The sequence below is a fragment of the Haplochromis burtoni genome, unplaced genomic scaffold (assembly GCF_018398535.1).
Source record: "Haplochromis burtoni strain Fernald_Lab_line unplaced genomic scaffold, NCSU_Asbu1 Contig_168, whole genome shotgun sequence".
Classification (NCBI taxonomy): Eukaryota; Metazoa; Chordata; class Actinopteri; order Cichliformes; family Cichlidae; genus Haplochromis; species Haplochromis burtoni.
Genome location: NW_024582529.1, coordinates 799,695 through 822,836, shown reverse-complemented (window position 1 = coordinate 822,836; position 23,142 = coordinate 799,695). Strand labels below are relative to the sequence as shown.

The 23,142-nt window shown below is 40.5% G+C and overlaps 1 protein-coding gene across 1 annotated transcript in view; it reads right to left on the bottom strand.

Moving 5' to 3' along the window:
- The window catches only part of grin2da (glutamate receptor, ionotropic, N-methyl D-aspartate 2D, a), a 237,814-nt gene that overhangs the window by 6,659 nt on the left and 208,013 nt on the right, over positions 1–23,142 (bottom strand). The window contains exons 15-18 of the mRNA XM_005933743.2: positions 22,096–22,165; positions 21,332–21,449; positions 6,903–6,964; positions 5,432–5,602 (exon numbers count right to left, since the gene is read on the bottom strand). Coding sequence (XP_005933805.1) covers positions 5,432–5,602; positions 6,903–6,964; positions 21,332–21,449; positions 22,096–22,165 — 421 coding nt within the window. The remainder of the gene's footprint in view (positions 1–5,431; positions 5,603–6,902; positions 6,965–21,331; positions 21,450–22,095; positions 22,166–23,142) is intronic.

The following is a 23,142-nucleotide window of genomic DNA, read 5'->3' as shown; positions in this document are numbered from 1 at the left end:
CTCAGAATGGTGGGAATTTGCTGTAGGTGGTTTCCAACTACCTATTGTTTTCTGCGCGGTCATATCTCATCTGAAGAGAGTAGTCAAAGAGTACTGCCCATTAAATATTAATGAGTTTTGGGGGAAAAAAACAAACACAACTTTGGACTGAGTTTACCAGGCTTCTGGGATTGTCAATTTTCCCACTATGAAACCAAACAAAGCTTTCAGCAAACAAAGTGTCACTCAGTTGGAACAGGACTATGTTTTCTCCAAAAGCACTGTAAAAAAAATCGAAGAGAGCGCTATGTGCAAGTAGTATCCAGCTTCTGGAGAGGAGTCAAAACAAAGGGGAGAGCAGAAGCAACAAAAACTATTTTGTCACTGAGCAATAAAACAAATGGTGACTGAAGCTTCATTTAACTGAACCGCTCTTCTTTCCAGCTGCCAGTTTGGTTACTTAACTGAAACTAAACACAAGCTTCATGTGTTCACACTGCTTATTTTCCCAATGCACAAATTAAGATTAAAATATTTTCTTTGATCTTAACTAGAGGAGATTTCAGTGGCAACAAAAACAATTCTGCTTCTAAAACTTTTTGTAGATTTCACTTTTCTGCCATGTTATTGTAAAAAAAACTGTCCAGAAAACAAAAAAGAAAGATTTTTTTTGTACTTATACTTATACTTAAACATGGATATAAAATTAAATCTTGATATTTTTTTCTCATATTAAATATTTTGGACTACCTTCCATTCTGGCTAGAAAATATCAGGATAGAAAGGTTCACTTTCAAATGTACTGCTGTTGTTATTTTCTGTCATTTGAGCAGAAAAAAAGAATAAAGATTGTTCTTACTTGGTTTTAATGAACTACTCCAAACTGGAGAGAGCACTTTAAAATCACCAGTCAAGTATTTTCCATCTCTTCAGCAACCTTTCAGCAAAACTTATGAATAACACATGACACGGGTGAGTCAGGCTGATGGGTAAATTATTGGCGCATCATAACATTTTTAAACATTTTAAAACTTTTGCAATTCTAAATCCCAAACAGGAGTAATCAATTCTAACTTTGTCTTAGGTGAGCAACTCCATCTCTGCTGTGTCTGGATGCTCTTTCTCTCCTGCCTTTGTGTTGTTACAGCTTACTGTAGACAGATGGTAATCCATTAGCACTACTAAATAGCTATGTAAATCAAAGAAAGAAAAGAAAAAAAAAACAACTCCATTATTCCTCACATGTGAGAATGATTTATATGATCTACCAATATCTGCCAGATCTCAATGATAAAATGTGTGGAACTTCCGGTGAATCTCCGCTCCTCACCCGAACCCAGATCTGATGGAGGGACTGTAATAATGGCCCTTCTGGACCCATGAATCAGCAAACCTAGTGGCAGAAGTGCTATCGCAGTCCCCAGAGCATGGGGCGCAGTGCACTGTGAAATTGAAACTTGGGAGTCTCTGACTGGGTTAAAGCAGGCCAGCTGCAAAGACTTTGCAGCAAGCATTGGATATAGCACGGGAGGTAGAAGCTAACTGGGCCTTCTACATCTAAGTGATATTTTTATTCTTAAGGTCTAGAGATCTAGAGACTAGAGTTTTCTAAAATCCTGAAACGTTCTGAATGTATGAAGGAAGGTTAACGTGCACTCCAAAGGATGTGACAGCAAGCCCAACAGGGAATATGTGCATGGATATCAAAGATTGCAAAGAACACAATAGATTTTCACCAAGATGGTAAAAACAAATATAAGTGCATACAGAAAATCACACTTGGTTCTTGTATCATTACACACAGAACCAACAGATGCACTTGTACACACATATTACCTGACATAGCTAACAGAGTAACAGAGAGAATAAAAATGTCAGGAATCACTTAAAACAGATACGGAAGCATCTTTACCCTTCCATATCCCCAGTACAAATTCCATGTAATATATGACTGTGTCTATGTGAGACAATTATCTGCTGAATTCAGTAAGCAGTTGGATCATTATGTGTCATGCCTCCTAAATGATCACTCCAGGCAGTACACTTAACCACAGTTAATGTGTGTGTGGTACATGCACATTAAAGGAACAGTCTTTTCCCTCTAGTTTATAAAAACATTTAATCTAAAGTATTTCTTTCTGCCAGATTATACTCCTTTATTACTGGGGTCCCCTTAAGCTTAGCTCAACTGCTAGCTACCTGCACACTTACTTTGGCTGGTGGATGGAGACGAAGAAGAAAATAGTTCCTACAAAATCTGCAACAAGAAGATTTGTGGGTGTTTTTGTGTCTGAGTCATGCTGCTGAGTTTTTCCTTTCATTATAATTTTTTTTCTGGTACCACAAGGCCGGGGCTTTTTAGTTCCATTATACTAAACACAAAGGAGACATCTCGCATCAGCAGATCTCACCAAAATCAGGCAAATCACTAAAACAGTCCACATGGATACATTTCACTATATCAAAGCGTAAAAAAGCTAAACATTGAATTTGCTTAGGTTAAATTCCTTAAAGTCAGGTGTGCATAATCAGTGCAATGCATGACTGCAATGATCAAATCTCGACCTTCCTTTTATGACGCTTTCCAAATAAGTTCTATTCTGTTGTATCACAGACCTACAAATCTACATTTGCGTCACTAAATCTATTGTAGAAGAATGCGTACTATACAGTGGAAAAGCAATACTTAGTAGACTGAGACTCTAGTGGCACTTGAGTAGTCTACTCATACAGTATGATGGATCCCAAATGTCAGAAATAAACACCCTAGTGTTCCCATCTGTGTAAATTAGCCATTTCTGCTGCATTGTGTCACAGGAGGAGCTAATAAATCAATCTTTTGTTTTCCTTCCAACATGGTGGTATTACAGTTACAGCCACGGGTACACATCAGGCATCACAGCATCTTCTGACAAATAAAAATATCTCTGCAGTGCTCGATGAAGCCTGCTTCGCACTTCAACAGTCTCACCCTCCCCTCCACCTCACCTCTGTCATTCCTCCTCCTATCTGTCCCTGTGTTTTCTTTTCCTCCTCCACCTCCTTCCGGCATCCCCGTCCAACTCCTGTTATGCTCCACTACCTCCACCATCCAAACCTCCAGCTGTCTCCTCAGCCAACTCTTTTCTTATCTCAAAGTTCCCCTCCCTTACCTTTCCACTTCTCCTCACTTCCTCCCTCCCACTACACCATCCATCCCCTTTTCATCCCTTTTGATACCTCCTGTTTACTCCCAGTTCTCATCTTTCTAGTCATTTCTTCTCTCATCACTTTCTTCTTTCTTCTGTTTTTCACTGCAACATATGCACAAAGTATTTCCATGACCCCAAGCTGAACTTGCAAAAACTGTACTGGCAGTAAAAGAAAATAGACGTGCAACAGCTAAGTGATCACTCTGCCCTGGACCTTTGGGTTAACCCTGGAACAATGCCAAGGATAAAGATTGCTGATGTTCCCGTTTTTGGCTGTCTGCTCTTGTCCCTGCTGAGTGCAAGAAAAAAAGTCCTGATATTGGTATCCAATTCTGCACAGTCCACATCTTGATTGTGTCTGAAAACAGTCTATTAACCTTCTATCTCTTTTGAGTGAACCTCAAGGCTGTAAGCACTGATGGATATTCATTGTGTTGTTTGTGCCAAAAAAAAAAAAAAAGAACAGTAGATTAGCAAATATGTCTTCACCTTTCAGTCTGTCACAACATAAGGCCTTCAGAAATCATTTGCCAGTTCTCCTTGAGCACACTTTTGTGAATTTTTAACAAATTGCACTGATTAGTTCTCCCTTCTCATGTGAGAGTGCACAAATCAGTGAGATCAGCTGCTTCACTGTGGCTCAAAATGAATGAAAACATTCATGTGCTTATTTCTCACTTCTTACTGGTACTTCTGAGCATTTTCTTTACATCTGGCCGGGATAAACTATACTTATCCAAACCATCGTTAGGCATCTTTGGTTTTAAATTCATGCATATTATTTCAAAGTAGCAAAAGAGTGAGCAAGTCCTTCACTGAAATCTTTTCATCTGGCATCGACTCCAAAGCAAAAATAAGTAGTCAGTCTGACACCACAATATATTCTGGTACGTCCTGCACTGCAGTGTGGAACATTTTCATCAGTCTCCTAAAAAGTCTCCTAAAAGTTAACCTGAATCCAGGTAATTACAGATGAAAAAACATTACTGACAGCACAAAGGGGGGGCGGGTCCTAAAAAACTATTCTCAACTTTGAGATGAGTGAGAGTGACCAATTAAGAAAAGTTCAACAGTGAATAACTATCAGTGCAACAAGCAAATCGTTCCCTGAGTGAAGAAAGATTTAATCCTGCTGTGTGAAAGTCTTGAGCCAACCCTTAGTATGCTAGACTTTCAATATTGGCTGCCTTTTCACTCATTAAGGGTTTTATCTTCTTCTTTTTTGCTTTATTCACTTAACACTAAACCATTCAAACAAAAATGCACATCATTCAAACATGAGCCAGTGTTATGTTTAGCATAAAATAGTATTATTGTACCAAGAAGTTGATTTGTAAAGAACTATCAGCTGAAACTTGGCGTATCATGTGCTGTATGTTCTTTGAAACTGTTGATCTAGACAAATAGAAGACAAAAGACGTAACAGGCCTAGACTGAATCTGTTATTTTCTCAAGAAATAATCCAGCTAACACTGACATGGGACCTAAGGATGTATAACAGTGAGTGTCTACAGGCATCTGTAAAACACAGTGACTGGCTCTGTCATGGTTTGGAGCTTCATTTCAGTCAGTGGTTTTGGATCTTGTCAGTGAATCCAAAAAAGTACCATTAGATATCTATCCACCATGCAACAGTATCTGGAAACCCTCAGATTGACAACAGCTTCATTTGACAGCATGACAATGATTCCAAACACACTTCCAATGATTCATACTTGGATAGAAAAGCACACAATGGAACACCATTGGTCACAGTTTGGTCTCTCCAGAACTCAGACCTCAAAATTAATATTAAAACAGTGTGGGATCATCTTAACAGAGAAAGGGAGAAAAAGCTTGCTTAAGGGTTCAGGCTGTGTTGAAAAACGAGGGTAATCATAAATACAGATTTTCAGTGGTTAGGCTACAAAAACTGTTTTTGACTTGTATATTACATTATCAGTTATGTTTGCATAAATTGCTGCACTTATTTCCATTAAGGGGTGACTCAAGACTTCTGCACAGTACTGTGTTATTTTGCATAGTGTATCAATCAAACTTTACTTAATGCTCTGTATTGGGCATGTAAGGTACACATCTGTCAATTAATGATAAGTATTCATTGAAATTACACAATAACTAGTATCTTTAGAGAAAATATCCCGACTATGTTCTATTACTTCTACATAATTTCTATGATTTTACATTTAAATATCCAAGAGTTTTTATGTGCCTGATAGCAGTTTGATTACTATTGTTGTTGAATGAGTCTTCCCTCTTACCCTGCTGAGAGCCAGGAGAAAGTCCATCCCGCCCGATCGCTTAACACAGTGCCGTAGTTTCCAATACACCAGATGCTCCCAGGCAAACACCAAGAGGCTGAGGCCCATTGCCACCAGCAGCATATAAAAGACCCCCGCCATGTTGTCAATGTCCAGTTTACTGCTCATCACCTGACAGACAAGGAGAGAAAGGGGAAAGGTTATGGGAGGACAGGAAAGTGTATTTATTACCAACAAGAACCAAAAATACTGACAACAGCCAGTGCTACCCCTCAGTCTCCTGGTAGACTCGCCTATAGTGTTGGTTTCAAAATCCTACAGTACGTCAACTTGTTTTCAAGTTATTCACAAAATCTTTAAAAAACCACGATCTCTGATCTTGACCTTGAAGTTGAAGTCACTGAGATTCAAACTCACCAGAGGTTTTTAGAGATTATATGCTATCAATTGGAAAATCCCTAAATGTAGCATTCTTGAGTTATTGCATTTATACGATCTTTTTGAAAACTTGACCTCTGGCCTTTGGGTTTAGGTCACTGAGATTTGAACTTGTTCGAGCTTTTTAGCAGATACACCTATCCTATCAATTTGACACTCCTGCGTTGCCTCATTCCCGAATGTCTATGCTGTCCGCCCGGTAGGGTGACAACAATATCTCATCTGAGGGCTAAAAAGTTCTACAAATCTGCCCATCAAAAGATAAACACAACATGGTTTTATTCTTAATTTCTTAGGGTCAAACTTCCCACACTGAGTTCTGCTTTCTCATTATGAGGCATGAAAGAAAGCCATGCAGACCCTGTACCACCTGGAGAAAATACGAGTGATGGGGTATATCTAGAGGCAGGCTCAGCATGTGGCACGAAATAGGGGTAAACTGAGGGAACATAATGTGGTCCCACTACCACACACTGATTGGGATAAGAATAGGAACATTTTGGGGCATGTTAGGGAAAAAATCCCATATAAATGATCTCAACCCTTGTAAAACCAAGAGGAGCAGTGGAGACATTTTTTCTTTCCACATCAACACAATGTTTGCTCACTAACTGAACCACTTTCCTGTCCTGTTTCCCCAAATTAAATTCAAGTTGAAGCCATTTTGACAGTGCACATTTATGTGCATGTGAACATAATCAGAACAGAAGCAAACTAAAGATTGCAGAAACACTGAAAGCAGAGCATGGCGACAATATTGAAATGACTATTTTTGAATAAGGTAAGGTTCCTGCTCTTTTAGGAGGTCACATCTAGTAGTTATGAGAGATTGAGTTAGTCCTGTGATTTTAGCCATTTTTGTCATACATACTTTTCTGCCAAGAGGAATAAATAAACAACAATAAAGAAAGAAACACCAGTGATTCCCTGGTTTGGTGTTTGATGAAGAGGACTGACGCGAAGCTCATTTTGAAATAGCTGAAGAGGATATATATTCATCAGGTTAATGGAGAAAAGTTGTAAAACATCATACCTCAATCTTATCATTGTGGCAGATGCCCGACAACCAGAGACGCTCCAACATATCAATCTCATCTGGAAGAGAAAGGGTAAGGGGAGAAAAAGAAGATTAAAATGAAGGGAATGTGGGGAAAAGACAAGAAAAATAAGAGGTTTAAGGTTCAGTGAAGAGTGCCATACAGCAGGGACAAAAACGGGGAAAGGGGAAATAAAAGTAGGAAGTGAGGAAGATAGTAGAAAGGAGAAGAATCACGAGAGAAGGAAAAAGACAATTAGGAAGAGGGATTTAAAAAGAAGAGTGTAAAAAATGAAAGTAAGAGAAAAAAATATATAGAGAGGATTACCACCCCTTTGTTATGAGAGCAAGGTGTTTGATCCCCCAAGGGAAGAAAGAGGCAAGAGAAGGAAAGCTGAAGAGGCGAAGAGACAGGAGATGAGAGGAATGGAGGAGTGTATTGTTACAACTAAAATATAGAGTTAGGAGATGATGAAATATAGCGTGGAAGAGAGAAATGAGAGGAGCAAGCGAAGCTTTGTTTGTATATTGTTAAAATAGGAATGACAGATGAGACTGATTGGAGTTAGCAAACCAAAGAAATAAATATACAGCTGTGGTCAGATGTTTACATAGACACCATGGACATGGATGTCATGGTAATTTTGGACTTTTTGAAATACAGCATATAACTTTTAGCACTTTAGAAAACAACGATTGGTTACAAAGTTTGAATTTATTTAGGATTTTCTCTAATCCACACAGGTGTAAAGGTATACATATTGCTTCAGATATATACATGCACCCCACTTGATTTGGTTAAATGTATTTGGTAGCCATCTATAAGCTTGTGGCATAATTCCGACTATTTGAGCACACTTCTTGGCAGAATTGATAGAGTTTCCTAGCATGTACTTTACCCAACTTCAAAGCTTAGTCCTATAGGGTTGAGACTAGGTTTTGGTTAGCCCATTTTACCCATTCCAAAACCAGTTGAGATGTGTGTTTGGGATCACTGTCTTCCTAGAACACTCAGCTCTGTCCAAGTCTAGTCTAGCTGTTGATTTAAACTTAAAGCATGCAGAAGTAGTCCTATTTCATCATTATTCCATTCTCTTTGTGGAGCCACTGATATCAAAACAGCCCCAGATAATGATGCAACCACCTCCATGCTTGACAGCTGGTACTGTCATGAATCACTGTATGGCAGGCAGGAGTTTGGACCCAAAATGCAGGACTCACAACACACGGGAATAACCTCAAAATGCAGCTTTATTTGCTGACTCAAGGAAATGATACAAAACTAAACTAGGCAGGGAAAATAAAAACTAAACGCCACTGAGAGGCACACAAGGGAACACACAGCATGAGGGAGGACACGACAGAGGACTCAGGGAGATGCTGACCTAAATTCAGTGCGCATGCGCCAACCAGCATGCAGCCTGTTACAGTTGCTCCTGCTTTTACTCTTCGTTTAGCTCTTTTTTCTTACGTATTCTTTATTTTCTGACTTGTATTTTCATCTGTTTATTATCTTTCACTCAATCATGTGGATTGAGAGAGTTTTTGTTCTTCTGGTGGCCGTGGAACTATTACCTTTATCAAGGAACGGGACCGCGACACGGACTGTTTACTCCAGAGATCAGCTGATCGCCCTGATGTCGGCCGGTTCACTGGCCAGACCCGCAGAAGAGGTATAAACCGTGTCTGCCGTCTATCGTAATGGGAAATGTGTGATCGTTATCGAATAAAATCGACGAGCTCTCAGCACTGGTACGGAGTCAGAGGGAATACCGAGAGTGTAGCCTGATGTGTTTCACTGAATCATGGATGCACCAGGACATTCCCGACGAGAATGCTTCGGTGGAAGGCTTCCACACTGTTCGGGCGGACAGGGACAGCATCGCTAGCGGTAAGCGGAAAGGAGGTGGGCTTGCTGTTTTAGTTAACAACCGGTGGTGTAACCCTGCCAACATAACAATCAAAGAAAGGATTTGTTGCCCCGACACTGAACTGTGTGCTGTTGGACTCAGGCCGTATTGTTTACTCAGGGAATTCTCTCACGTCATCTTGGTGGCTGTTTATGTTCCTCCCTCTGCTAACCCCACAGCTGCATGTGACACTATCCACTCTGCCATAGCTCGGTTACAGACTCAGCACCCGAGTGCCTTTATTGTGATCTCGGGTGACTTCAACCATGTATCACTGGACAATACACTACCAACATTCAGACAATATGTGGACTGTCCCACCAGGGGAGAGAAAATTTTAGACCTACTGTATGCTAATGTCAAGGATGCATACAGCTCCTCCTCCCTTCCCCCACTTGGTAGGTCAGATCATAACCTGATTCACCTCACCCCCTGCTATGTGCCAATTGTGAGGAGGTAACCTGTGACCATGAGGAGCATTAGGAGGTGGTCAGAGGAGGCCTTAGCAGAACTACAGGGCTGTTTCGAGGTGACCCACTGGGAAACACTCTGTGAGCCTCACGCCAAGGACATCAATGGGCTTACTGAGTGTATCACAGGCTACATAACTTTCTGCACCGACTCCATTGTTCCCGCTCAGACTGTTCATTGTTACCCAAATAACAAGCCGTGGGTGACTAAGGACATCAAAGCCCTCCTCAACAAGAAGAAGAGGGCTTTCAGAGGGGGCAACAAAGAGGAGGTGAGGAAGGTCCAGGTGTTACTAAAGGACAAGATCAGAGAGGCTAAGGACAATTACAGGAGGAAGCTGGAGTGGAAACTCCAGCAGAACAGCATGAGAGAGGTGTGGAGGGGCATGAACACCATCACTGGATTCAAGCCAACCAACAGCAGGGGAGCTGAGGGAGGTGAGAATAGAGCTAACGAGTTGAATCTGTTTTTAATAGATTCGACACCACAGTGTCTGCTCCCACCCCCACAACCTCACCTGTAGTCAGCCTGGAATCCAGAGCCACACCACTGTGCCAGCCTCTCTCTTCTCTTGGCGCTGTTGCTTCCTGTGAGATTCCTGACACCCCTCCCCCACCCATCACCTTCACTCAATACCAGGTTGAGATGCAAATGAGGAGACTTGATTCAGGCAAGTCTGCTGGACCAGATGGAGTGAGTCCCCTCGTCCTCAAGGCCTGTGCCCCCCAGCTGTGTGGAGTCTTTCATAAACTGTTTATGCTGAGTCTGAGTCTGTAGAGGGTACCAGTGATGTGGAAGACATCATGCCTCGTCCCTGTGCCAAAGACGCCACGTGCCAGTGGCCACATCATGAAGACCCTGGAAAGGCTCATCCTGGACCAGCTGCGACCCATTGTCAGACCACATCTGGATCCCCTTCAATTTGCTTATCAGCCTCGTCTCGGAACAGAGGACACCATCATCTACCTGCTAAATCGTGTCTACACACATCTGGACCAGCCAGCAAGCACTGTGAGGGTCATGTTTTTTGACTTTTGTAGTGCTTTCAATACCATCAGGCCGACCCTCCTGGGTGATAAGTTAGCAGCGATGCAGGTGGATGCTTCTCTGGTGTCCTGGATTGTTGATTACCTGACAGGAAAACAACAATATGTGCGTCTTCCACAGTGTATGTCTGACAAGGTGATCAGCAACACAGGGGCACCACAGGGGACTGTCCTCTCCCCCTTCCTCTTCACCCTCTACACCACAGACTTCAGCCACTGCACAGAGACCTGCCATCTTCAGAAGTTTTCTGATGACTCTGCGGTGGTTGGATGCATCGGCAGGGATGATGAGACAGAGTACCGGGCTGTGGTCGACTCCTTTGTCACGTGGTGTGAGCAGAATCATCTGCAGCTCAACGTTGCAAAGACCAAAGAACTGATCGTGGACTTCAGGAAGACCAGGAAACACTTGACCCCTGTTTCAATCCAGGGGGTCAGTGTTGACACTGTGGAGGACTATAAATACCTTGGAGTAAACATTGACAATAAACTGGACTGGGCTACAAACACCACAGCACTTTACAGAAAGGGCCAGAGTCGTCTCTATTTTTTGAGGCGACTGAGATCCTTCAACATCTGCCAGAAAATGCTGAGGATTTTCTATGAGTCTGTTGTGGCCAGTGCGATCCTCTATGCTGTTGCATGCTGGGGGAGCAGGCTGAGGGTCGCAGATGCCAACAGACTCGATAAACTGATTCGTTAGGCCAGCAATGTTGTGGGGATGGAGCTGGACTCCCTCAAGGTGGTGTCGGAGAGGCGGATGTTGTCCAAGATAAAGACAATGTTGGATAACACCTCTCACCCACTCCATGACATGCTGGTCAGTCACAGGAGCTCGTTCAGTGAAAGACTGAGATTACCGAAAAGCACCACTGAACGACACAAGAAATCATTCCTGCCTGTGGCTCCCTGTACAACTCATCCACTTAACACACTGTTTACTGCTACAGCTACACCCTTCTTGCACATGTTCTATTTCAGCTATTTATTAATAGTGACTTTTATGTATATATATGCCTCTATACAGTATATTGTGCTATTCTTAGTTAGTGTATTCTCTGGAACACAGCTGACAGGAATAACCATAATAAGACAGGGGAGGCTGGACTGAACAGAATGAACATGCAAATGCGGGGGTCTTCGCAATAAAACGGGAATCATGATGTGGAAGTGGAGGAGAGGCAGACGAGGGAGCGAGGGAACACAAGGGAGAGCACAGACATGACGCGCTGAGGAAGGATGGAAAACGTAACACGAAGGGAAACACGGCACAAGAACTCACACCCCAATATAAACACAGACACACAGGGAGACACAGAGGGCAGAGACACACGGGGGAATCTAATAAACGAAACTGAACAACCTAGGAACCATAAAATAAATAATGAACTAACAAAATAAAACAACACAAGAAAACTAAGAACGCTGAGATGTACATGTATATATTTGACCCTGTGTTTATAATGTTGGATTAGAGAAAATCTGCACCCATGATGAGTGCAAGTAAACTTTGGAGCACATCTGTATATTTATGTAATGCAGGATAGAAGGGATTTTAATCACCACAATGTAAATTTGACATGCTATAGAACATCTTACAAACAGCTAGTCAACAAACCTGTATACTTAAGTTGTACTACAGTTGGTATAATACGCAATCACATGAATGCAAAATATGCACAAACACTAAGAACAGGCTCAGGAAATAGGGAAAGGGAGCAAGAAAAAGATTTAAAGGATTTAGGAAAAGATTTGCAGCAAAAGTTATGAGATCGAAAAGGGAAATTGGGAATTAGAGACAGTGACTGCAAGAGACAGGAGCCCTTTGAAGCGGGCTGTGAAATGGCCTGGTGTCTACACCGAGGGCAAAGCGATGCGACAGCACATGGGAGATGAAAGGAGGAAATGCACACACAAACATTACTCTTCCTGTTCAAACTATCAAAAACGTGCACACTCATGTGATACACACTTTGAGCTCCAGTGTAATGGGAGTCTTAGTGCTAGCTATTAATGCATTAATCAAAAAGACGGAGGCAGCGGGGAAGAAATCATGCTTTTCCCTCCCATGCACACACACACACATGCAGACAGATGTGCGTGACCAGGGTGCAGAGGTCTTTTAAATCTAGCACACACACACTGTTTTGAAAATACACTTGGAATGTGGAGGTTCCAATTCCCAATCCTCACTGTTACAATATTAATCGACCTGTGGGTTAATTAACCTTGTCTGAAAACCTTTCCATAAAGCCCTGCCACATGGATTAGTCTCCACTGTGTTGACTAAAACATCAAATCTGAAAGAAAAAATAAAATAAATCTGGGTCAAGCGTGAGGGGATTGTGTGCCACGTTTCACTTCGCCAACAGTCGTGGAGGAATTCAAATGTTCTCTGACAGCTGAATTAAACTGAGCTCAACTCGATTGACCCTTCTTCCTCTCACCCCACTTCCTGCGCAAATCCTCACAATAAAGGCTAATACGCATGTTCATGCTGCGTATGGCTCCCTCCCATAATCTAATTTATCAAGTTTCAATGAATGTTCAGTTGATTTCTCTCCCTCTGCCCGGCTCTCTGCCTCGCTCCCTTTATCTCCCTGTAAATACGTTAATCATGGCTGCATAAAGCTGCTCTTTGGGAGAAATCTTCCCTACAAAGAGCTGACAGACAGGCAGAATTTCCTCCTTTACCTGCGCTGAGGAGGAAAATGCCACGGAGTGAAGATGGAGAATCGTCTCAACAAATGAAAGGAGCAGGCGTGCAAACCAAGACAGACCATAAAATAGAATCTGTGTTTCATTCTGCTGATTTTTGGCAGTTTTGTTGTGATTTGGGAACAATTCAATTTATGCTACTCCTTAATATTCTAACCTGTGCCTCTATAACATCAATGGCTTTATGTTGGTGTGCAGTGAGGAATTAAGCTCCTTTATTCTTTAATCCTCTCAGGGGCATAATAAATATCCCCTTTATCCAATCTGTGCAGAAATAGCATTAAGAAAATTGTATTATGACCTGGGGCAGTTTTATACTTCACCTACAATGTCTTCTAAAGCAGTCAAATATATAAAACTGTGTATATGATCAATTCCAAGTTTGTGTGTGCATAAAAACTATAAATAGCATAAACGTGGACACACTCTATAATGTTTAGTTGGCTCTTAAACACACATAAGCACAGAGGTGATAAACGAGAAGCACAAATATAAGTTTTGATCATTTCTTTATAAACCACTGAAGAAATGCTTCCCTTTCTTCATGAGCTTAGGCCAGGAAAACTATATCGGTTTGGCTTTCGATTTCTCTAGACTTCTTTTTCCAAGTCAATGCTAATGCTGTCATTGTGTAATAACAATAATTTGCTAACCTTTTCAAGTAAAAGTGTAAAGTTTCATTCAAAATCCCCAAAACTGGGGAGAAGCACCCTGACTGACCAGATGATCTGCAAAAATGGAGATCATGGCATCCATTCTTCACAAAAAGAGCTTTAATCACCAACATGGGATCATTTCCGTTATACAATACTGATTAAAAGCCATTTTTTTCCAAGACAGATTTGGGCATATTGGAAATTATTAAAAGAGGAAGTCAAGTGTTTTTTGTTAACAAGTCTGCTTGATCACATAGTTCATTTGGCCTGGTCTCTTCAATTTTGGATCATATTTAATGTGATATCAGTAATATTTGGATTGGATTAAGTTTTATTTGTAACACTGTGGACAGCAGCAATATTTAGCATATAAATAACCGAAAGAGAACTCTGCTGGGAAAAAAGCAAATCATTTGAAGTTACTGTAACTGCTTCGTGTGAGTGACAGAAGTAAATTATAGGAGATACAGTTCCTCCATCACAGAAAGAAATTGCTTTGTTCAGACATCAGCCAAAATGTAAAAGTACAAATAAGAACTGGGACATGGAGAGGCAAAGGCTGTTTTTTTGGGCGAGAGTGATGGGAATCGGGTGGAGGAGGTCGTCAAGTCTAATTGATCTCTTAAACCGATCCTTTCCCCCCCTAAAGGTACTTCTGCAAGACACTTGGTGTAATAACAGCTAAGTGTACATATTTTGTCGTCAGACTTTCTTCATGTACACATGAAAGTGTACGCTGGAAAAAGCAGCATCAAATGTCTTTGCTGAGTTTAAGATGGTAAAATTCTATACAGATAAAAATGTATTGTTTCGGGGATTAGGATTCGTTTTCTGCCATTTTTAGTGCTTTGTTCATTAATTCATTTATGTTTAAATGCTGATCACAAACAATCTGCAGCTTTGGTTCGGCTGTGCAAAGTAAACAAAAGATTATAAACAAAATTGCAGGTTCAGAGAAAAATCTGTGGCTCTGTTCTGAATCTATAAAATGAAAATCAACATCTGGGTCTCTGAAGACTCAAAGCCATTTATACAAAAAAAAAAAGAACATCAAGAAAAAATGAAATCAATTTCCCCAGGGTGAGCTGTGTTGCTCTAGTTTGTTCCACCCTTAGTGCCAAAAGCTGTTCATATTCACATCCTGTTATCATTCTTTTGTGTGTGAGGTGTTCTTATTGGCTTTGCTCAGTCAGCATGAATCACTGTGAGTGACACAAAGGGGAAGTGGAATGGAGGCGAACCTTGGATGCATGCTACTGTGGGATTTGAGCTCAGGTGCAACATCAGCATTTCTAACAGTGCACATTCCTGGATCTCTGTCCTTTTCGGCATCGCTTTGAAGAAAGTTTATTTCTTGGAAATACAGTGCAGCCACGTGGGACCTGACACACAGATGCCTCATCTTCAAACAGTTTTCTTTATCAAAAGTATTGCTGTGCATCTGCTGTCCTTTGAATTTTCCTCTTTATACTTTAGCAAATGAGGGTCAGCAGTGCGACAAAATCAGAGTTCAACAGGTGGTAGCTGCTGTAACAGATGGTAGCTAAAAGATGACACGATTCTTTATCAGGGAATCGATACATGATTGAATTGAGGAAGGCTAGTTCAAGAATGTTTACAAGACTCGTAGGGAAATTGCCCGTGTTCCCACAACGAAGATTGATGAGGGAACTGATCAGTCAGTATTTCAGAGCTGCAACAAGGGTCTAAGGCTAAGACTTCCTGTTCTGTCTACAGTTGTTATTTAGAAATGCACATAAAATATTTTAAAAAGGTGTTAAATAACAAAATTGTTTAGATTTTAGCTTTAGCTTACCTGCATGCAACCAAATCCTGATCAAACATGACTTCTCAATACTACATTGGTACCAAATGGGAACTAAAATCCTCTCAGAAGCTGGAAACAAACAACAAAAGTAGAAGAAACTTGAACTTTTTAATAATATGTTAAAAAGTTTAAGGACCCAGCGTTTAAAAATAATTTCTTCTATTTTTTCTACATCGACAGCTTTGCAGTCGTGGTTGTCATCCAACCAAACAGCTAGACATCTCATTTTAAGGACAAACTCACACATCTCTGTTTGAACATTTTGTATCACATACCATCAGCCTCCAGTGTTCTCTTCCCCTGGGAGCTGCTGTCACCGCTGCCACTGAGGCATTTTCCACCTGCCTCTCGCTCTCTCTAATTGCGAAGAGGCTAAATTGCTCCCCAGAGTAGGCAATTTGGTGACTGACCAGTCATGTGCTAAGAAAGGAAACGACAGCACTCTAACAAAGAGATGCATTGCTAGGAAACATAGGACTCTTAAAGGGCCACGCTGCTTGTGCAGTGCATGATGAATTCATGTCATGTCTTTGGGGTTGGTTATGAAACTGCTGTAGCTCGGTGTTGAGATTTTAAAGAGCGCAATTATCACAATTAGCCAAATATGTGAAATGCAGTTTGAGGAGGTCCTCTAGTGCTGTTCACACAATTATTGTTTTTTAATCAAATTGGGATTATTACACAGAACGTGGATGTTATTCACAGCCCTGGATAAATAGCATCATTACCTATTTATGCAGGTGTGCTTTTCAGATTTTTATCCACTTCTTCTACTCTCTATTATCTGTTCAGATCAGGAGGAATCCACTTTACCTAAAGGCCGATGCATTTTAATGACATCTGCTCAATTTGGCTTTTCTAGCTTTTCACTATAAAATACTATAGGAACCAATCATATGTCAGCTTTGCAGATAAGACTTATAAGCCATGTAATCAGATATTTGTATATAAATATATCAAATATTTTTGGTATGAGAAAGGACAGCCAGTAAGAATGTGTGTGGCGTTGGTTTTTAAAGGATAGTTTTATTTTATTTTATGTCTTTTGTTGTCAGATATGTGTGTGCTAATCGTCTTTGTGACTTTTCCAACTTTCCTGTTTGTCAGTGGTTTAGGGGTTATTGGCATTGTCACATGGTTTAATTAATATACTGACATTTACTGGATAACTTTAAGCATTTTTTTGTTACATCATAACACTGCATAGATCCAGGCAGGATCTGACAATGTTTAGGAGCTAATTTCCATCCAGCTTCGTCCACCAGGCTGTCATGATCTTCCTGCTGTGTCACTCTCGACTCTCACACACACAGACTCCCGACCTGCATTCATCCCTTCTCTCTGTGGTCTAAACATTTTTTTTTTTTGCATTGTTATTTATAATTTTCTATGAACCAGCAGAATTGTATGCTCCTTAAAAATCCCTTACAACATCTGTTTTCCTTCGGTATTTCAAATTAAGGCTTTGAAAGGTGTAAAATTTTAAATGCATAACTGAATTCCTTCGTGCATTGAACAGGAAGTCTTTGGCCCAGCTGACAACAGCCTACAGGTTCTATAAAATATATTAAACTATGTTTTTGAAACATAGTCTACAAATATCTAACACCAGAATTCATCTGAATGAATGTTGTAGTCCTTGTAGTTCATTGGGTATAAATTCATTCCTGATATTCTTTTTTCTCATAGTTCAAATGCAGTTTTAATACATTTGTATTCAGAATCAGTGCTGATGCATAAAGGAAAAATAACAGAACATTTCATTTGGTTAGAAATAGGCACAGCAGAAACTTGACAAATGCTTTCATAAAAACGACCTCTGCTGCCAGAAATGATCAGAAAAGACCAAAGCTGGGTATCTACTTATTTAGTACGTGTTTCTTATTTTGTCACACTTGGAAAGTTTGAAAGTTCGAATGTGACTGCGACAGACTGGTGACCTGTCCAGGCTCTTCCTCACTGTACCTCCTGACCTCTGACAAGACAGCAAGTCGCTGAAATAGACTCCTGCCTCCCTGAACCCTAAACTTGGATAAGTGAAAGACGGATGGATGTTCAAATACAGCTGGAAATGTAGATTTATCTCATGTTTTCCTTTGGCTGTAATCCACAAAGTTCTATGAACCTTCTCTTGTTTTCAGTGTCATCATGTTGAATTGGTGCCACAGATCATGTTCACTTGTCTGCAGGATTTGCTGTAACTTTATTGGAGACTATTTAAAACAAACAACCCAGAGGTTCAAGTATTCAGTATTTCAGCTGCATGCTAAGAGACCAGGACTGAAACAATGAGAAACAGGCTGGTTAACATTACCACTGTTTAAATGTACTCTGTAGTACCAATGAGCGCTTTGAGCTCCTTCACTGCTCCTCAGATCTGTGTTTTTTTCCAAACCTCTTGTGTCTCCTGTTTCTTTCTGTGCTGAACAGATCCACTCATCAATCTTCTTTGGACGCTTTGCCATTACTGAGCTACTAATGACAAATATGTAAATAAAAATGTGATTAACACATAAATAGCCAGAGTTCTTGGAAATGTTCATGATCACCAAATGTGATATCGTCATAGCAGCATGAACAAAGTCTGAGAAGATCTGTGTTTAAATCCAGTTTCTGTGATCTTTTTACGTCATCATGAGCAACACAATCAAAAAATGAAGTCTTGAAATTCAACAGAGACCTAAGAAAATGCAAAGAGGCTGAAATTACTATCAGACTATAAGTCAGAGAATGGGAAAAAAAAAAACAGGCAAAATGTGTATGCAACAAACCAAACAATAACTTTGAGGGTAAAATATTTAGAGGAGTGAAGTCTGTCTGAAGTCTGCTTTGCAGTATGTGTATTTGTGTATAATCAGGTCAGACAGAGAATATGGGAAGTGTTACTGAGTGTATGAACCAGAAAAAGAGAAATGTGTGTGTGCAAGTGTGTGTACGTGTTATCTGACAGCTTTAGCAGAGATCACACGACCCTCCCTCTTCCTCTCTGCTCCTCCTCCCTCTGACCTTCTCTATTGATCTTCCTCTCTCTCACAACCACCACCTCTTTAATTTCTCTACTGACCCTCACCTATCACACCTTTCTCCATCCACATCCCTCTTTTCTCTTCCTCACCCCCAGCTTTAAACTTTATCCTCCTATAACACTCAACCATCACCACAAAACCTGTGTAAACTTTTTGATCATTATTCATTTGCAGTGGAATTAAAGAACTAGAAACATTAAAAAAAATAACTAAATAAATAAATAAAACCTTTTTCTCCAGTACACGCTCTTCCTGAACATCATGACCCAGCCATTTTTAAAATGTAAAAAACTTGGATAATCTTCATAAAGAGGACTCCTGGTCAACCTGCTGTTACCATAAAAAAGTTTTAGCTGCATTTTCACCAAAAGTGTTGCCACCTTCCCAATCGATCCATGTCAGTGAGGTTGAACAGCATGTTTAGATTCTGCAAGGTTTTTGATTTTGTTTACAGAGGCGCATAACTTGGTGACCTTGGGTGCTAACTCCATATTTTGGGGTCTAATGAGCAGATTCCTTAGTAATTCTCAATCAAAGCTTTTGACATGTCTTGGTTTGTGGAGCGGTTATGGTGTAAGAGGGACAAACGGCATAAGTAGCGTATCAGAATTACCTTTTACTTCTGTAGTAATTAGCACAGTAATTAGGACGCATTAATGAAAGGATCATTTAAAAAGGAAAATTAATATAGTCCTCAGTACTGCAGTCATGAATACAGACATGAATGTAATAAATGTTTTTGACATGTGACTACTCTTCCTTTGAATGTGCTGTTTGCTGGTGGGCAGTAAGGAGATTACATGAAATGCGGTGGGAGTGCAAAGAAAATGGCGACCAACAATGGCGATCGAAATCAAGTAACTTAATAAGCTAACTGAGCTGTAACAGAGTAGCTTTGCATGACATGTAGCTCAGCATAATCCTTATTTCTCTTAGGTATATATATAAAATATCCACTGACTGAAATCCACTGTTTAGCTTTGAGGAGACTGTATGTTTAATCCAGTTGTCTGATGAGTTAGCTCTGCTCAACAGAAGATTTCAACAGCAGATGACTGGGACCTCCATGCTGTTAGTAAGAACTAACATCATACAGAGCCAAGAGTAGAACAAAAACTGGCTGAAACACAGAGTTTAGAGTAGATTTTGATTCACTGCCATTTCAGCTACTTATACCATATAGATACACTGACCTCATTACTTAAAAGTTTGGCCCTGTTTAGCATGAGAATCCAGTGAAGGTGTGATCGGTCTCCTTTAACCATTGTTTGTTGAACAGACCTCTCAAAGATCTCACAGAACTTTTTTTACATTTCAATATTTTATGACTTTGTCACGTTGTTGCTAATGATTTGACATTACTATTTTCTGTTTATACTTTAATTTGGTGCTTTTTTTTTTTTTAGGAACAATGGTTTGGGGTCTCAGAGGATCCTGGTCTGAAGGATCCACTTCTCCCTACACAGTTTTAATAAATTAAACTATCTGTTCAATTAATATATTCTATGAGTCTAAAATTAAAGTAAAATCCAACATAATGTGACAATAATAAAACTCTGTCAATCATTTAAAAAAAGTATTACCTTCATCATTTACATGAGGAACTTCCCAGTAATCCAAATGTTGGGAATGTGGCTGGATTAAATGCGCCTGAGAGCTGGGGCATGTGATGCTCATGCTGTATATAAAAAGAGCCCCAGTCTGAGCAGCAATGACTCTCCTAGGAGACAGGAAAACTCTACCTCCTGATGTGACTGTCTAATGCTTAGCTGGAAGACCTACTTGACAAAAGTATTACCTTTGCTCCTGAAATATAGACAGCAAGGTAGTAACTGTTCCTCCTCCTGTTACAGGCCAACAGGAGCAAAGCATGAGGCAAATTGGGTGTTATCAGTGCCTGAAGTGTCTGACTAGCTTCAGTCGCTTTTAGCTGTTTCTGAAACAACCCTAGTGAGAGCTTGGTTTGTATCAGCAGACAAAAGTCAGACTGGGCAGGCAGGCCGTCCCTTTGTCATCAATTCTGCTTAAAATATTTATGGACAGAATATCCAGGCACACCCAGCGGGTGGGGGTATCAGTTCAATGGTCTCAGATTTCAGGTTCTGTTCTGGAGATCATGACTTCATTGAGTCATTTCGTCCAGCTTGCACTGGGAGACAATTAGCTCCTCCAAGTCTGAGGCCATGGTTCCCAGCTGGAAACGGGTGGAGGAGTTTAAGTTTGTTCATGAGTGAGAGGGAGAGATTGACAAACATACTGAAGTGGCATCTGCAGTAATGTGGACTCTTTACCGGTCTGTTGTGGTCAAGAAATAGATGTTTATAGATGTTTATAGGTTGATCTACTTTCCTAACTTTATTTGTGGTAAAGGTATCGTGGATAAGCAGAACTGGGCTTCCTCTGAAGCGTGTCTGGACTCCTTTAGCGATACGTGATGAGATGGTGATTTGGAATGGACTGAGAAAGGAGCCACTGGAGGTGGTACCAGCATCTGACTAGGATGCTTCCTGGGCAACTTCTAGGTGAGGTGTTTTGGGCTCCTCCTGTCAAGAGGAGGCCCCGGAGCAGGCGAATGACACAACCAGGTTGTGATTGGCTTTATGCTATTTTTTTCTTTTTAGATCACATTAATTACTTAATTAACTTTTATTATTACTTATTGGGGTTTTCAAGTTGGTAAGATGAGCGTTAACTATGTGCTTCTTGTTCTCTCCTTCGTCCTTCCTGCTAGCGCATCTTACGTGTTGCTTTCTGGTCCCTTTTTAACTTACCATCTCCAACTAACTGCAGCAGAGCCAGGTCCAGTGGGCGTTTCCAGCGGGAATTCTTGTGCAGTGCAATACCGTAACCCGTAGTGGCAAACACCTTACCAGAGCCGATGGTCATAACCTTTTTGAATTAAACACATAAAGGTCCATAAATCCACGTATACACACAAACACATTAATTCACAGAGAGCCAGATATGAAGACGCAGATGGCAATGAGCAAAAGATAAATTAGTTTCATTTTAACTGTAATTTCTTTGTGTACTGTCACGGTCACATAAATTCAGTTGGCTGAGCTCTAATATCGACATCCCAGAGTGTGGGATATTGTTTCAGTGGAGGAATTAATATAGATCCACATCAGTTGTAATAATTACTGCAGCAGTGGCTGTTGTATGAGGCTGCTGGGAGCTCAGGCCTCCCACAGACCTTATTATAAATGATCACCAGGAAGGATTTTCATTCTTGCTGTGGGAGCCGTATCAAACTCAAACTTATAAATAAATCAACACCAGTGCCAACCAGAAATGACAATATTAACTAGCTACAGGCCGCAAGGGGGAAATATAAATGCATTGGGTGTGTTTGATTTATTTAATGCAGATGTACATCTTGTACAAGTGCTCATTTAGCATGCTTGTTATGTTTTTTGTTTTGTTTTTTTGCACATGGTAATAGGACAAAGAAACTTGAGCAATGGTTGCCCGTATGCACGAAAGTGTCACTGTGCAGAGGTGTGAAATCACTGTGCACAGATGCATTTCCTACCTTGCAGCCCTCGTCCTTCCTGGCCATGTAGTTCAACACTGCAGCATCATAAATGAAGGCATCTAGTTTTCTGCAGGGGAGAAATGAAGGAGGAAAATTACAACAAAGCAATGGAAATCACTGACCTGGATCTAAATGACAAAAGCAACTAGAGAACAAAATGGCAAGATATGATGGACAAACCAGCAGTGAGACAATGTCTCTACAAAGACATCAGCAAACAGAGGGCTCTTTCTAAACAGTTTTTCACCAACTTTCAACAATCACACAGTGAAACATTCATAAATGGAGGACGAGATGCCAATTCTCCTCCTACAATAGCTTGAATAGAGCATAATTGAATGCAGCGACAGGGGAGGGGGTAATTTAAGCAAAGGATGTGAAATTCACTTTTGCTCAGAAGGAAAAATTCAAACAGTTGTTGTAATTTCTGACAGCAGCTACTCAAAAAAATGCAGTTTTTTTACATAAATGTTCAGGAAGTTTACAAAAGCCTTGTTTCTTTCAAATATGGTGACATGACTGGGTAAGGCTTAGTATATTGTGGCAACATTTAATCTAACTGAAAAAGAAATAAACCATAAATCACTGTGAATGATGATATTTAAAGCTAACTAGGAAATTCATCTTACGGCAGATCAGTCTGTAAATGTGTTATGTAAAGGCTGTTATCAAAGCTGTTGGACCGCATTAGTCATACCCACCTGTTTCAAATCTTATCAGCCCATCAAATGCCCATTATATGTTGTTATCAGTCCCTAGCAGCACCTCTTAGTGGTGGTAATTTCACCCTGCTGAACAGCAGCGACCCGAGATGTGTTTCTAGGTTAAAACAGCAGTAAAAGCATCTTTCGGACGTTTCCTTTGTTACGTTGTAAGGTCTTTGATTTCTTTTTAAGCTCAAAAGGTAGTTGGTAATGTTCAGGAGAAGATAATGGTTTAAAATAAAGATACTTTTACATTTATTACAATGAATAACAGCCTACTGCGCCTGGCAGAAGGTAGAGGAAGGTGTTTCATTGGTGATATGTGTGAAAAACGATCTGT